At 39.8% G+C, this 16154-nt stretch overlaps 1 protein-coding gene across 12 annotated transcripts in view; it reads right to left on the bottom strand.

The window, feature by feature from the left end:
- The window catches only part of VPS13B (vacuolar protein sorting 13 homolog B), a 913516-nt gene that overhangs the window by 891830 nt on the left and 5532 nt on the right, over positions 1–16154 (bottom strand). For all 12 annotated transcript variants that reach the window (XR_007772613.1, XM_050940452.1, XM_050940449.1 and 9 more), the window contains exon 3: positions 11480–11623. Coding sequence is in view for 11 of the 12 variants with exons in the window: in XM_050940452.1 (XP_050796409.1) it covers positions 11480–11623 (144 nt within the window). In the remaining variant the exon portion in view is untranslated. The remainder of the gene's footprint in view (positions 1–11479; positions 11624–16154) is intronic.

The following is a 16154-nucleotide window of genomic DNA, read 5'->3' as shown; positions in this document are numbered from 1 at the left end:
CAATTCACTATCGCTAGCTTCACTCTCCTCTTCTTACTACTTTGAAAGACAGACCTTCAATCCATGCTCTTCATATAAAACCATTTCATGGAGGAAAACATTTAGTTCTAGAGAGGATGAATAGCATACCTGTTAACTCATATTTTCTTCCAAGAATAATCTCCGGAAGTTAGGTATCACAGAGCTACTATATACTTAAAAGAAACAAAAAAACAAAACACCTTTCTAGTGACCCAGTCTGTAGTACGGAGATCCCCAAACTGTGGGGTGCCTCCCAAACTCCTCTCCCCCACCCCAACCCCGCCACAACGAGGGCACAGAGGAACATTCGAGGGAACACAGCTGGGATCCGGGCCAGCCCCCATGGGGAGTGGGGAGGGCATGCCACCCAGCTCTGCTCCTGGCCCCAACTTCTGGTCTTGGTTGCCAGCCCCATGCTCTTGGCCCCAACCCCATCTGTAGCCCCAGCATCACCCCACTTACCCCTGTCCGCATACACACACAAACACAGACCCAGCTCTGGGGAAGAGGCGCAGACAGAGGTAAGATGGGGCACAAGGTAAGGTTTTAGGATGCATCAGGCGAGGTATTTCCAGCAAAGATAAAGAGGTGTTAGTACCATTATACAAGGCACTGGTGAGACCTCATCTGGAATAGTGTGTGCAGTTCTGGTCTCCCATGTTTAAGAAGGATGAATTCAAACTGGAACAGGTACAGAGAAGGGCTACTAGGATGATCCGAGGAATGGAAAACCTGTCTTATGAAAGGAGACAAAGAGCTTGGCTTGTTTAGCCTAACCAAAAGAAGGCTGAAGGGAGATATGATTGCTCTTTATAAAGATATCAGAGGGATAAATATTAGGGAGGGAGAGGAATTATTTAAGCTTAGTACCAATGTAGACACAAGAACAAATGGATATAAATTGGCTATCAGGAAGTTTAGACTTGAAATTAGACCAAGGTTTCTAACCATTAGAGGAGTGAAGTTCTGGAACAGCCTTCCAAGGGCAGTAGTGGGGGCAAAAGACATATCTGGCTTTAAGACTAAGCTAGATAAGTTTATGGAGGGGATACTATGATGGGATAGCCTAATTTTGGCAACTGTTCTTTGATTATCAGCAGGTAGGTATGCCCAGTGATCTGTGATGGGATGTTAGATGGGGTGGGATCTGAGTTACTACAGAGAATTCTTTCCTGGGTGCTGGCTGGTGAGTCTTGCCCATATGCTCAGGGTTTAACTGACTGCCATATTTGGGGCCAGGAAGGAATTTTCCTCCAGGGCAGACTGGCAGAGGCCCTAGAGGTTTTTCGCCTTCCGCTGCAGCATAGGGCACGGGTCACTTGCTGGAGAATTCTCTGCAGCTTGAGGTCTTCAAACCACAATTTGAGGATTTCAATAACTCAAATATAAGTTAGGGCTTTGTTACAGGAGTGGGTGGGTGAGATTCTGTGGCCTGCATTGTGCAGGAAGTCAGACTAGATGATCATAATGGTCCCTTCTGACCTTAAATTCTATGAGTTTATGAGTCTTCTGATACTCAATGGGCCCAACCAGAGAGCTGGTGACTAGAGAAGCCTACCCCTTACATATACTTTATATGTGTTAACCCTTTGAATGAGAAGTGCATTATCACACAACCATAATTGAGTTCATCAGTTAAACATAAGAATATAAGACCAGCCATACTGGGTCAGACCAAAGGTCCATCTAGCCCAATATCCTGTCTTCTGACAGTGGCCAATGCCAGGTGCCTCAGAGGGAATGAAAAGAACAGGTAATCATCAAGTGATCCATTCCATGTCGCCCATTCCCAGCTTCTGGAGAACGGAGGTTAGAGACAAAAGCCAAAATGCTTAACCATAAGCTTTCAATGTTTTCTCTTGAATCACACAGGTAATACATAGTTCAAAACTCACTAAAAGATCAATGGAAACAAGACACTAGAGATTAAAAAAGAACCATAATGACCCTTAATAAATGCTTGTTACAAATGAGTTTTAATGAAGGCAGTTAAATAGGAAAAAATCTGAAGATTAATTTTTCAGAAGTTGGACTTGGTATGAAAACAGCACAAAAGCAGATGAATATAGAACGAATATCCAAGCATCAGTCCTCAAGAAACAACTTGTCCAATGGGCTGATACTGTAACAACATAATAAAATAAATGCAAATTAAGACTATATACTTCCAAATGGTGCTCAAGGCACTACAACCAGATACTGTGAGGTCTCCAGAAGAACTCCCTTGGAGAAGTGCAACCATTAAGTTAATACTGTCTTTACCTCTGGCAAGGAAGAGATTGGAGTTGAATAGCCCTGCAGCTGTAAATATAGCACATGGCTCTGGAAAGATCATATAGAAGTTAGCCATGGGACTAACTCCAGACAGACTGCCATAGATTCTATTAATATAGCAGTGACAGGCAAAAAGCACTTCCTTTGAATTAGGACTTAAATCTAGTCCTGAAACTCTGCTACTCTGATATCTGATGAAAGACCTTTCCTTGTGATATGCTTAAGGATTCCCCTAGATAATCTAGTTTCAGGAGCCAGGGCCGGTGCAACCTTTTAGGCGACCGCACTGGCATTTGGGAGCCACCATTTTCTTTGACAGCAACCGCAGCAGCCGGATCTTCGGCCGCCCCAGTCACCGCCGGCATTTAGGCAGAGGGAGCTGGAGCAGGGGAGCGCCGCCTGCAGCAAGAAAGGGGGGGAGGAGAACTCCCCACCCCAGCTCACCCCTGCCCCGCCTCCTCCCCGAGCACACCATGGCTGCTTCACTTCTCCCACCTCCCAGGCTTGCAGCGCCTAAGCTGATTGGTGCCGCAAGCCTGGGAGGCGGGAGAAGTGAAGCAGTGAGGGCGTGATTGGGGTGTTCGTGCCTGTGCGCGGAGCAGGGGTGAGCTGGGGGGGGTGCCTCAGGGAGGCGGGTGGAGAGCTGCTGCAAGGGGGGGCGCCTCAGGGCGAAGCGCCTCGGGGGGGAGCGTGCAAGGTGGAAGTTTCGCCTAGAGCCCAAAACATCCTTGCACCGGCCCTGCCAGGAGCTGGGTTAAGGGATTGTTACTACATATTTGTATTACTGTAGCATATAGGAGCCTAGTTACAAACCAGAATCCCACTGTGCTAGACACTGTACAAACACAGAACAAAAAAGATAGACTCTGGGACAGGGACTACAATCTAAATCCAAGACAAGAGACAACAGATGAGTACAGACAGATGTGAAAGTATGTGCATCCATGTTGCTTTGTTCTGCCCATTTTATGACACTTTCCTTATTAACCTTTACACATCTATCCACTTTTTCAAGTTAACCACGCAGAATGCATCCCATGGTGCAATATTCACCTCTCAGCTCTATATTCTGGGATTTTTCTTGGGGTGTATTGTGGGATGCTGTCAAGGCTGAATCCCTACTCTGTCATTTTGAGTGATGGAAGTAGAGGCCTGCAAGGATTTTTAAAATTAATACTTGCTACTCCAGGCTTGTATTACACTCCCAAGGTTACAGCTTTTCTCTGACCTTGGCTTGGTAAACGCTGACAGCAACTAAATGGGAAAAAAAAAACACTCTTAGAACCCAAGAAGGAGCATTTGGGAATTCCTCCCTGTAGGGTACCCTCAAGCCCTTTCACCCTTCCCCACTCACCAGCCCCAGTCCGGGAAAGAGCTGAAAAAGAAAACAAAGGAAATTAGCTGTGGCCACCAGCTAATCAAACAACATGCACAAACCAAAAATCCAATCTTGTTCTTAAAAAAAGGTAAATTTTATTAAAAACAAAAAGGAAAACATTACATCTGGAACTTAGACTTTTTGCTAGATCTTAAAAAAAAAATTACAAAAATTAAGCACCCAAAATAGCTTTCTTGGGGGTTCAGCTTAAAGGTTACAAGCAAACAAAAGCATCAGGGGTTAGCACAGAGGAGAGGCCATCGTAACTCTGTTAATGTCCGTAGTAGTCTGAGGAGCAAAAATTCTCCCGCTCTTTCAAGCAAACATGCCTAAATTTCTAAAGATCCTGGCATCACAGTCCTTTTCAGACTGTCCCATGTGAATATTGGTGAAATAAGAAATAAATCTGATAGCGTCTAACTAAACATTCCCTACCCAAATTATTTTTTCAAGGTATGGAAGACACTTTTTCATACATAGTTCAAACCTTACATAGCATTTCTGCTTATAGCATTGCTGCCCTGTGTCCCTGCAGCCCAGAGAACAACAGACAAAGGGAAACTTTCTTTCTCCATTTTAAAAAGTTCTAGCCTTCCCATTGGCTCTTTTGGTCAGGTGCCACTTTTTTTTTTTTCTATACCTTACTTTTTTTTTCTTAACCCTTTACAGCTAAAGCAAGTAAAGAACAGCTACCAAGAGAGTTTTTACAGCTAACTGGCTGGCTGGGTGTCCATCAAAGGGAGCTATCCCCCCACTTTATTTATCACAGATGCCTACCAGAAGCCACAGGAATTCTGGGATGTAGGGTCATACTAACAAATTCCCATGATTCCTGTCTTGGAAACCCATAAATTCATCTGTATTTTGCCAGCACCAATTCAATTTTCAAATTGCTTTCAGACAGCGTGGAAGACATACTGCTGAACACCGTGATCATCACAATAATTAGTACACACAGGACGTGTACATTTATTGCAGTTGTTCAGCTGACTGCATTTGACTCAGCAGCTTCAGATGCAGTGGTGATAGGACTACAGGTAAGAGGAGCGGAAGGATGAAATCAAGCAATTACTTCTACCTACATATACTTGGAGGGACTTTACTCAGTGGAGCATCACCTCTAGAAGTAATCAACTAGCACTGATTGGTCAGATAGGATAGTGAGACAGAACTGGGATGACCAGCAGTGGCTGCAGAACTTCAGGATGCAGAAGACTACCTTCCTAACGATCTATGCAGATCTGTCACCAGAACTACAGCAGAACACAGACATGAGAGTTCCCCACAGCAGAGAGAAATGTCTGGCCATTACCATCTGGAAACTCCCCTCTTGAGGGCTATCAATCAGCAGTTTACTAGTTTGGTATAGGTAGATCAACTGATGAGGCTACTGTTAAAGAGATTTGCAGAGCTATGAAGAGGGTGCTGCTGTGTCCTGTTGCAAACTTGGCAACGAACAGGTTACTGACAGCTTTGCATTGATGGGGCTCCCAAACTGCATATGCATTACTGATGTGACCCAGATACCTACTGTCTGCCTCCCACACCAAGCCAATGCCTTTATCATCTACAAGAAGGGATATTTCTCCATGGTGCTGCAAGGCCTGGTAGATCATGGTGGAAGGCTCACCAATATTCACATGGGACAGTCTGAAAAGGACCGTGATGCCAGGATCTTTACAAATTTAGGCATGATTGCTTGAAAGAGCAGGAGAATTTTTGCTCCTCAGACTACTATGGACATTAACAGAGTTATGACGGCTTCCCTTGTTTAAGAAGCCTTTTACTGGATGCCTGAATGGGGAGAGCTCTCCTCTACAGCAGTTTCCGTATGACTGCCTGCATGGTGTACTTGTGCAATCTGCCAGGTCATACAGTTACTGCTTCCCCTGAAGAATTTCCTTCTGGTAAGACTCTATGCTATACACCAGGGGTAGGCAACCTATGGCATGTGTGCTGATTTTCAGTGGCACTCACACTGCCCGGGTCCTGGCATCGGTCCAGGAGGCTCTGCATTTTAATTTAATTTTAAATGAAGCTTCTTAAACATTTTAAAAACCTTATTTACTTTAAATACAACAATAGTTTAGTTATATATTCTAGACTTATAGAAAGAGACCTTCTAAAAACGTTAAAATGTATTACTGGCACGCAAAACCTTAAATTAGAGTGACTAAATGAATACTCGGCACACTACTTCTGAAAGGTTGCTGACCCCTGCTATACATAAAGGCAAGGATGCTTTCTGTGGTGTCTTAGGTGCTTGGGTGTCTTGTGTGCTTTGTGGAAAATTGCTCTCCTCACCATTCGTGGGTTAGGTGGTGACATTGCTTGCAAAAAATCCAGTCCAGTTGCTCACAGTATGGGCAGATAGGAGGAGCATTACCAGAGGTCCAGTTCTTGACCCTTGTCTTCAGCTACTTCTGCCATACCTCCTTTGCTTTCACTTAGCACTGGGAACAAGTCTGGAAGCGCTATGACAATGTCTTGTAGATGTTTGCATTCCAGTGACTTCTCCAGATGGGACTGGATGTGCAGCAGTCCAAAGAGGACAATGAAATCCAGGAACGCTGCAACTGTGAGCATGGAAGCACAAGGGGCATGGCTGCTATAATGGGCATATGTCTCATTGCATGAACTTACCTTGCATCAAAAAGGGACACATATGGCTGCATGCCAGCAGTTCAAAAAGAGAGGTGGCATCTAGTCAAAATTAAACTGGAGCAGTGGAGGGCACACAGATTCAAAGACAGGCTGATCAAACTGTGAAGCAATACAGTCTGGGATAGCAGTGGGAGAATTGTCAGAAGCAAAGTAGTTAGCTTATGATTCATATGATGTATTCCTAATCAACTCACTATAAAGTAGAGTCATTCCAGTTCCAAATAGGATTAATTACTGTGACCTTACACCCCAAATAATTCACTTTTTTAAAAACTTGTGCATAGACACAAAGCACTTTAATGATAACCTAGAGTCTGAGTTCAAGGAACTCTGGCAGCCAGCCCAGATGGTTTGGGCTTCTGCCTGGAGAGCGGCTCTCTCACTTTTTAAATTTGACATTCATACACAAAGATTAAAACTTAATATTATAATTAGATTTGTAAACTGAACATCTATTTTAACATTAAAATAGGCTATACACTAAAAGAAACAGACAGGGCTTCAAAGTGTACAGCCAGTTTCCATAAATCAAAGTCTGTATGGGCAGAGGCAAGGTTCTGTATGGGCAGAGGCAAGGTTCCTCACCTCAACTGATCACACATAGTGTGCTGTATAGAGCATTCTACCTCTGTCTAGAAAATAATTACCTATGATAGAATTTATTTCTTGTTTAAAAAAAAATAAAAGAAGAGGAAATTTTATACAATATGAAAACTTGAGATTGAGTGAATCTTCTTCAAAGTCCAGAAACGACAGTTAAGGTTGTACAAACAAATGTAAACTTCCTTGTGAATAGGCATTATAATACAGTCTTTAATTACATGATTAAACACTGTTTCATATTTAATGAAGGTCCCTGCCTCTTAAAATGTGCGATGTATCAGGATGTGTTGTGCAACAAATGGTGCTAGGGTACAGCGAACCGTGGCCACAGGGAGCTGAGGGGCTCCGTGCCTGTGAACGCTCCAGATAAACAAAATGACAATGTATTAAATATTCAATTCAATGATTCCATAGAGTTTAAAATCATCAAATTTTGGTGCAGACACATTTATAAGCCAACCCCCGCTCTTTGATGCATCACTTTTTTACCAAAAATATTCAGCTTATGAACGAGCGTATACGGTAATTTTCTAACAGTGTCCAGTAGAACTGAACAACTCAGCTCTAATCATGATCAGCACATCTTCAACTTATCCAGGAAGTAATCACTAAAAGTAAATTCCTCCCAAGTGTCCCTCATTTTAGACTCACACTTATTTGGGTCTTACACCTTATGTAACTGGCTTACCTGAGTATTATCGTAACTTGACATCAGAAACACTGATGTTTAGGCCACACAACTGTGAAAGACAACCATGATGACCTATACATCTCCATGGAGTTCTATTGACTTTATGAGTCATCATACATGCAATAATGGTATTGCGAAAGAATGGGCACCTGATTTCTACTGCAACTACCACTGTGGTATTGTAGAAACTGTAATCAAGATATATTCTGCCTTCATATTCAACTGTACATCTTATGAATGGCTCACTCAAAAACTCCCTCTCCAAAAGAGAGAACACATTTAGCAACCTATTTTTCTAGCTAGTAAACTGTCTTGCTTACTTCCTCAAGGCTCTCATTCACCTGTGGGAGGAAGAAAGGGTCATGGATTCACATGATCAGTACTATGCTCAGCTTTTAAACAGTTCCTTACTGTGCCAGACCTCCTTAAATATAGGCCATATGGGCTCAACACCTCTGATACAGAGTCTCTGGGCTCCAGTACTGCTGCTTCTAACCATGAGCTCTGCCCAGCAAGTCCAACCAAGATAAGTCTCTGAACAGAAATCTTCACCCTCTTCAGGAATTAATGCACCTCAGCAAGTATTTGCAGAGACACCAGAAAAACTTTTCAAAACTGTAGGACTTATTAGTCAACTGGAATACTGCATTGGGAAGTCCTTAGGTTAGCACAGAGAAACAAAGGTTAAGATTAGTCCATACTGGCTAAAGCCAAGGTTTCCTTGAGCCGTACTGCTCTAGAAACCATTTTGGTTTCCTTTCTCTCTGTTGCTGTCCCTTTTCCTGTCAGCTTCAGGTCAGAACTTCCTTGGTCTCTCAAAAAGTAAGCTCTGATTCTAGAAAGTAAGCTCTGATTCTCCTTTCACCTCCAGTTCTACTGTCATCCTCTCAAAGGACCACTGCTGAGCCATTAGGTGTCAACTGTTTTGTCACTAGAGTTCCCGTTGTCCTTCCAGATCCTCCACTGGTGGAAGTTTCAGCCAGTCCTTAACAACCCATTCCTACCACCCCAGACAGTTATATGACCCAAACAAACTCACATTGCCTGCTTTGCTGTAGAAGCATTTTAACCCGTCTGAACCCCTGGATAGCAATCCCTAGTCAAGTCAGTCACAGGAAATCCCACTTCATCACAGAAAGCATAACTGAGCAAAAATATATTGGGAAGCATAAAAGTGGAAGAGGCAGTTTCTCCATGCACCCCTAATCCCCCAGAGTTTACAGAAGTACTTCTACTTCTACTCTGTGGGTTTACAGTATGTGTGGGTGAAACACATCACTGTATACTACATTAGAACAAAAAAACAGACATACTGGGTCAGACCAATGATCCATCTAGCCTAGTATCTTGTCTTCTGACAGTGGTCAATGCCAGATGCTTCAGAGGGAACAAACATTCTCCTCTTCCAAAAAGGTAATCATCATCATAGAAGTTTAGTGGAAGTTAAAGCTGCTAGAATCAGCCTCATCTTCCACTCTGTGCTTTCACCCCACTTGGGAAAGGGATATTGCCAAAGCATGGACAAAGAACCAGCAGCAGCACAACTCCTAAAGAGTTGCAGGTATATAATCCCTATGCTGATGCATATATGGAAGCATTGCAAAGGGGCTGGAACACAAGATCAGAACTTCCTTTCCATGGATACCCATAAGATCATCATTTTTAAAACCATGCCCCACTACCTCCTTTGCAAACCCAGGCAAGATTCATCAGAAACCCAACTAACTTCACCTCTTCTCCACGAGTTTCACCATGGGTTTTCATAGTAGTAAGTTAGGGTCAATGACTGCACACACTTTGCTCAAACAAACTACTCATGATTCCAACAGACATTTTGCCTGAGGAACGAAATGCAAGATTACGCTAACATGGAACAGGATACAACGTTTTCTTATTATTTTACTGATTTGAAGTTCTTTGGTGCAATTGTTTTAGTTGATAGTTAATTCAAAATAAAAAAAAATTTAAACACTGATTCCATCATCAGTGTTTTGAGAAGACATTTTACCTATTACAATGTGTGTACATTTTAACAGCTTCTAACAAGCAAATATTTTGATGATAAAAGGCTTAGTCCTAGCCATTCAATCTACAATTATATAGTGCAAATTAAAATAGCCTAAAAATACTTAAATAAATTTGACATGGAAGTCATTAGATATCATTTTCATTTTTCTTAACACTTAATTTCTAATCCAAGTACTTTTTCATGAAATAAAATCAAACCCATAGGCTCTTAAAAATATACCCATAGAAAACAACAAAATGTTTTCATTTGCACTCTTATTACTCAAAGATAAATGCTATCATTGGCACAGACCCAAATGTTACTCTCCAGGGTGTACATACCACTGAATAATTTGTTCAAATGTCAGTTGTAATTTTCAAAAATCCTTTCTTGCCTCTGAATCTTAAACATCTGTAACAAATACTTGTTTTGAGAGTGCTTTACATTCATGACATCTGACCTTTTGCTGTACGCACCACAAAATTTAAGTTTCAAATACCATGCAAGCAGGAAATCTGATCATACCAGCAGTAGCCCTCTGCGTGGTCCAATATTAAATATTAGTTCTTGGTTGCACAAAGTCATGTGTTACATATCTTTTTTACGCAGCTTCCATAATTAATTATAATTTGCTGCTTCTAAAATGTTTCTTATGGGATATCTGGCCTTAAAACCTCTACCTTACCATTGAAAAAATACTTAGTGTCTGGGTGTTGTTTTTATATATAGATATACATGAAAGAGACAGAAAGAGAGCGCGCACACTGCATGGGTGGCATAACTAGGACCAGGTTTTCCAAAACAAAACAAAAATCTCTAATTCCAGAAATAGATTGACTTTCATTACAGAACATTTATCATATAAATGTAATGCAGAAATGTTCTCCAATGTAATTACTTTCAGATATCTAAATATTGGTATCAAATATTAACAGTTCATTAAGCAAATTGTGGAAGTTCTATAGAAGATGGCTTAATCATATGTTTATTTCCCAGGACTCTAATATAACTGAAGTATCTATTGAAATGAAATAAATATTTAGACAAAGTAAGAAACCTAGAACTAAAACATGCTTTAGTGTTAAAGTGTTCCAACGTATTGTTGATTAACAATGAATGCTGAAGTATGGCAAGATGCTACTGCATATTTCACAAAGCTCTGTACTTTTTTTTTTAAACTCATATATGCAAAATATAATAATATCCACTTGTTGGTATTATACCCGATTTCAATGTGGTGGAATTAAAATTTTATAGACATGAAATGTTGTTATGCATCTGTCACAAACAACTAAATAAAAAGCTTTTAAAAGACACTAAAAAATGTCTTCCAAGACGACTTTATATTTTAAGCAAACAACTTCTTACATCAAAATAGAAAAGATAGCTATATTGAAATAATAGGAACTTTAATAAAGCATTCCTACAGCAATAACTCATATCTTGAGGACACAGCCTAGTGATGCTCTATATAACTTAATCCAGCAGTGGGACACAACTTCTTGGGTGGTAAAAGCTGGAAGCACTTAGGCTGCTATGTTGCTCTTAAAGATTCATTTGCTGCCTAGTCAAAGAAAAATTTTGGCAGAGATTCGTTAACCTGCTTTTACACCTGCAGGAACAACACTACAGCAAATAAAGTGAAAGAAGAGAAGGTATCACAGTTCTTGTGATATTAACCATGATTATTGCTTCAGTGCAGATAAAGACTTTTGGCCAGACGTGACAGACAAAACAAATTAGCATTCCTGTAATACAACATCAACTACTTTATCAATTTTTTTGAAAAACTCTCAATTTAACAACTATATTTTATACAAACTCATCATAGGCTTTTTACCTGGACTCCATCCTTTAGTTTCAAGATGCACTCCATTGTATTGATAGTGATGACAACTGGTTCTGAGCCTAGTTTTGTCCATGGTACATGGATTCGTAACTCATGAATATGTCCACTTAAAAAACTAAATGGTAGTTTCAGCTCCTAAAAAATATGAATTAACCAATTAGATATTAAAACTTAATTAAAAACAAAATCAAAATTGTCAAGGACACGTTTGCTACTTTACAAAAGACTAAGAATAAAATCTTAAAAGCCACCTCGCGCCCACGCCCTCCCCCCAAAAAAATCCTCAAAAGTTCTTTTTTCCACCATCAGTTATGTATTGCATAAGTCTTGTCACTTTAGTTAATAATTGGTCACATGCATTTACTCACACACATTTATTGTGCTTATGTGTTCAAAGGAAACATCTGGATTCTACTATGTCCCTGATAATTAAGGAAGGTTTAAACCACAGTCTCTCTTATATGCAGCTACAGTGAAATGCATCACTACTCTAGAAACATAACTATAGCATACTCACAACAATTAACAATGAAAGTTAATTATATTCATATGCATACTGTATTATTTCCACAGTGCCTGTGGAGAGCATGGAGCCTTACAGATTAATATTAAAAACTGCAGGGGGGAAGAGGGGGAAAGAAGAGGTCTCTGCTCCAAAAACCTTTTAATACTTCAATGGGAGTTGCAAGTGCTCAGTATCTCTCAGGAACAGGCTCAAATCAGATGAAAGACAGCAAGAAATGACGAACACACGATGGAGCAGGTACTTAAAGAATGAGGGCTATGGTAAAAGAATATGAGGGATGTTTTTATTACACATGTATCTTGTTGGTTCCTTTTAATATATAAAGTTGAGTTTGTACTCTTTTCCTCCAGTGTTAACGCAATATTAGAGGTGAAGGGAACAAGTTAAACAGGAGGAAAGGAGGTCAACATGGGAAGACTAATCTAATCAGGCTGCACTCCACACAGCAAAGAAAGATTTACTTTGTAGTTTATTTGACATACGGATGAGAGTTTCTGTACACACTGTATATACAACAAATCTTTTGAACATGGTCAGGATGAAATACATTCAGATTTTTTTTTAATATAAACGTTTCTTCCACTATAATCTATGCACAAGATTTCAATTAATTTTAACTATATAAAAATTTTGAAGAGTCTCCATTATTCCATTCAAGATCATTTGAGACAAGGAAAAGACTGACATCCAAAGTTTCTCAAAGGACCACATTTTAATTCACTTTAACTCTAAACAAAGATCTACTTGTAAATTCTCAGAAAATTCATTCTGTACTCAAAATGTTATATGCCATTTTGCTGCCTATAACAAATGGAACCAATCACTTTACACCAGCTTTCCAACAGCCCAAACAAGCAGGTAAGAATAGGAAGCATTACGCTCTCCAACAGCCTGACAAAATTAAAAAAAAAATGTATAACATACACATGAGGCTTTCACACAGGAAGAAGATAGCAGGCCAGTACGAGCTGCAATTTAATTGAGTTGTAGAAGTAAGCTAGGCTTCTTGTCTCTCAAATATTTAATTTCTATGCCAATCATCAGTATAGCAATGTTTATTTAGACACTGATTTGCCTTTACATGTGGGAATTCTAAGTTTACTTTAAAAGACATTCTGAAATAGCATTTTTCTCCCATTATTTACCACATGGATTTAACTCAAAGTCCCACTTGTGTCCAAAGCTTCCTACAAGATATGGAAAAATGCTTTGAAGGGGGAAAGAAAAAAACAACAACAAAAAAAACAACACACATTTCTGAAAGCAGGAAGTTGAGCAAAATGCAGAGAGATACAGGTTGCCTATATACTTAGAAGATAAATCAACTTTTCTGTGCCAAAGGAATGTTGATACAAATGTTGTCTGACATTATCCTAATTGAACAAATAATTGTCTCTGCAGTGATATAATGCAAACTCTTTGTTGTGGTACTTAAGAATGATAATTGAGGCAACACAGAACAAACGTGTGTGCCACATTTACTAATTTAACGAACATAACAGAAGCCTTATTTTTATTCCCCTTCTACTCTCATGGAATCTTTTCCCATTAAACTAAGTATTACATGGAATGTTGAACTATACTAGATTACATTTGTTTAATATTTAACACTTACATAGTGTTTTACGTATTTGAAGTACTGTACAAACACTAAAAGATATATGCTGTAGCTCTAACACAAGATACAGGTTCAATGCAGAAATTGTTGGGTTAGATTCTTTGGCGTGTGTTTATGCAGGAGGTCAGACTAGATTATTTTAGTGGTCCCTTCTAGCCTTCAAATATATGAACCCTCAATATCCCTGTGGGACAAGTAGGTAAGTTACGTATTATTACCTTTACTTCCACATTAAAATCAAAACTTGTCTTCCTCACATTCAGGACTCTGCTCTATAAATAATATATTACAGTGATGCCATACAATAGCCATAAGATAATAATTAAGGCATTTTGTGTTTGCAGTTCCAAGATTAGGTTAAACTAATTTTTAAAGACAGTTTTTTCATATTTTCCCTTCATTGTACCACTATAAGGTTGTTTGGATGCTTTAACCGTGCATTTCTCTACCTTAACATGTTTGGATTTCTCTTAAGTGTAACCTTAACCGGATCTAAAAATTAATGGTAGCTTCAGTACAAGTGATCATGACTTGATCAGATTTCTAATGTGCAAACAGAACAAAGTTCAGACCAGTAATTATACACACACAGAGTCCAGACTGTATACTACCTTGTTTGTCCCAATGCTGCCTCTGTAGATGCTCCATGCTACCCACCCCAGCAGCAGCTTCCTTTCCCTGACCAGCGCACTATCTACCTCCACAACCGTTCCCCTCCCAGTGGCACAGGGGAAGGCCAGGGACTACTTTACCCCCCCAACCGACCCGCAGCCCCTGTCCGTCCGGCTGGTCACCCCCCACGAAGCTCCCACGGCCTGCTAGGGCTGCTCCCAGCTAGCGCGGCCCGGGGCAGGAGAACCAATCTGATACTCACGCATGGGGGTTAACAGTTAGGGTGGGTTAACGGTAAGACCAATACTTACTGGATAACCAGTTAATATTTTACATCTCTATTTTCAATACTTCTAATGATCTGAAAATATACAACAACTTTAAAACATTATTTTAACTTTTAAGGGCAGATTCACCAATACACCAGAGAAGCACAAAGCAGTCAGAGTATATTGACCAGTTAAGTGAGGTTTACTGCTGCTTTGCATTGCCAAAGCAGCGTAAAACTATCAAAATGTAAGGTGAATCTGTCCTTTACTTTGCAAGTGACTTAATGATTTCTACAACTGTCTCACTGAGACCAGCAATATGAGAAAGAGGTAGAAGCAGTCCAGCCCCAAAGTCCCATTGCTTGTATGCGATTAGAGATCTCTCTGCATTTCTGCTTCAGTTCCCCAGCAGCGCTACCTTGAGCGCAGCTGAGAGTACTTTAAGCACAGACACCCAGCCATAATGCAGCCACAGAACCTTTAAACAACAGTGCAAAGAGGCCAAATAATCTATGAAGGACAGTCTTTTCGTTCTGTTTGTACAGTGCCTAGCATACAGGGGTCCTGGTCCTCGAGTAGAGCTCGTAGTAGTAATACAAATAATAATAATACCAGAGAGAATGCCTGACATGTATCCTGTCTCCCTCACACTACTGACTCATTCAACCAATAGAAACATTGCATGCAAGACAGCTGTAAAGAGAAAGATGATTTGTTGAGTTTCTTCTGATACCACAATGCCCCTGCCCTTAAAAGTTACCTGAGCTATTGCTTTCTATAGTGCCTATAGTAATACAAAATACTTTATAACTTAATTTCAATACAATTTTTTCCACTATAATCTATGTACAATATTTCAATTCATTTTAATTATATAAAAATTTTGAAGAGTCTCCATTATTCCATTCAAGATCATTTGGGACAAGGAAAAGACTTATGTCTAAAGTTTCTTAAAGGACCACATTTTAATTAACTTCAAACTCCAAAGATCTACTTGTAAATTCTCAGAAAATTCATTCTGTACTCAAAGAGTGGGTGCTGTCATTTTTATAAGGATGCATGTATTTTTCATACATAACAAATATGCTGCACCTTTCCTTTAAGTGAAAAATGGAACTTAGGCTCAACTACATAGTTGCAACCAGTGCCTGCATAATAAAGAAAAAAAATACATGTGCTCTTGAGATAAATTTAACAGAAGTTAAATTTCATTTATATGCACTTAGCATTCTTTACACAAAATTCTGCAAATTATTTTTTAAAAAAACCTTAGGAGGGTGGCCTGATAGCCCAGGAGACTGAAAAACTCTTTAGGCTCATTCTAAGCCTTCCTAGAAGTCAATGAGAATCTTTCAACTGAGTTCAGTGAGTACTGGCTCTAACCTGGCATCGACGGAATAGATTTAGCACATTTCCTCTAGTTGCTTTTGTACTGTACCTCCATCCCAGCTTGAAGTGCCTTTCTCTAGAACAATGGTTCTCAAACTTTTTCTTTCGCAGACCCCTTGAAAATTGCTGAGGGTCTTGGTGTACCACTTAATGATCCTTCCAAATGTTGTTTGTATAATTAGCTAACTATTGTAAAGTACTTTGGATAAAAGTGCTATATTAAAAAAACTAAATAATAATAAACATGTTTTT

The sequence above is a fragment of the Gopherus flavomarginatus genome, chromosome 2 (genome assembly GCF_025201925.1).
Source record: "Gopherus flavomarginatus isolate rGopFla2 chromosome 2, rGopFla2.mat.asm, whole genome shotgun sequence".
NCBI lineage: Eukaryota > Metazoa > Chordata > Testudines > Testudinidae > Gopherus > Gopherus flavomarginatus.
Note: the sequence above shows the minus strand (reverse complement) of the source record. Positions and strands in the feature narration are given on the sequence as shown.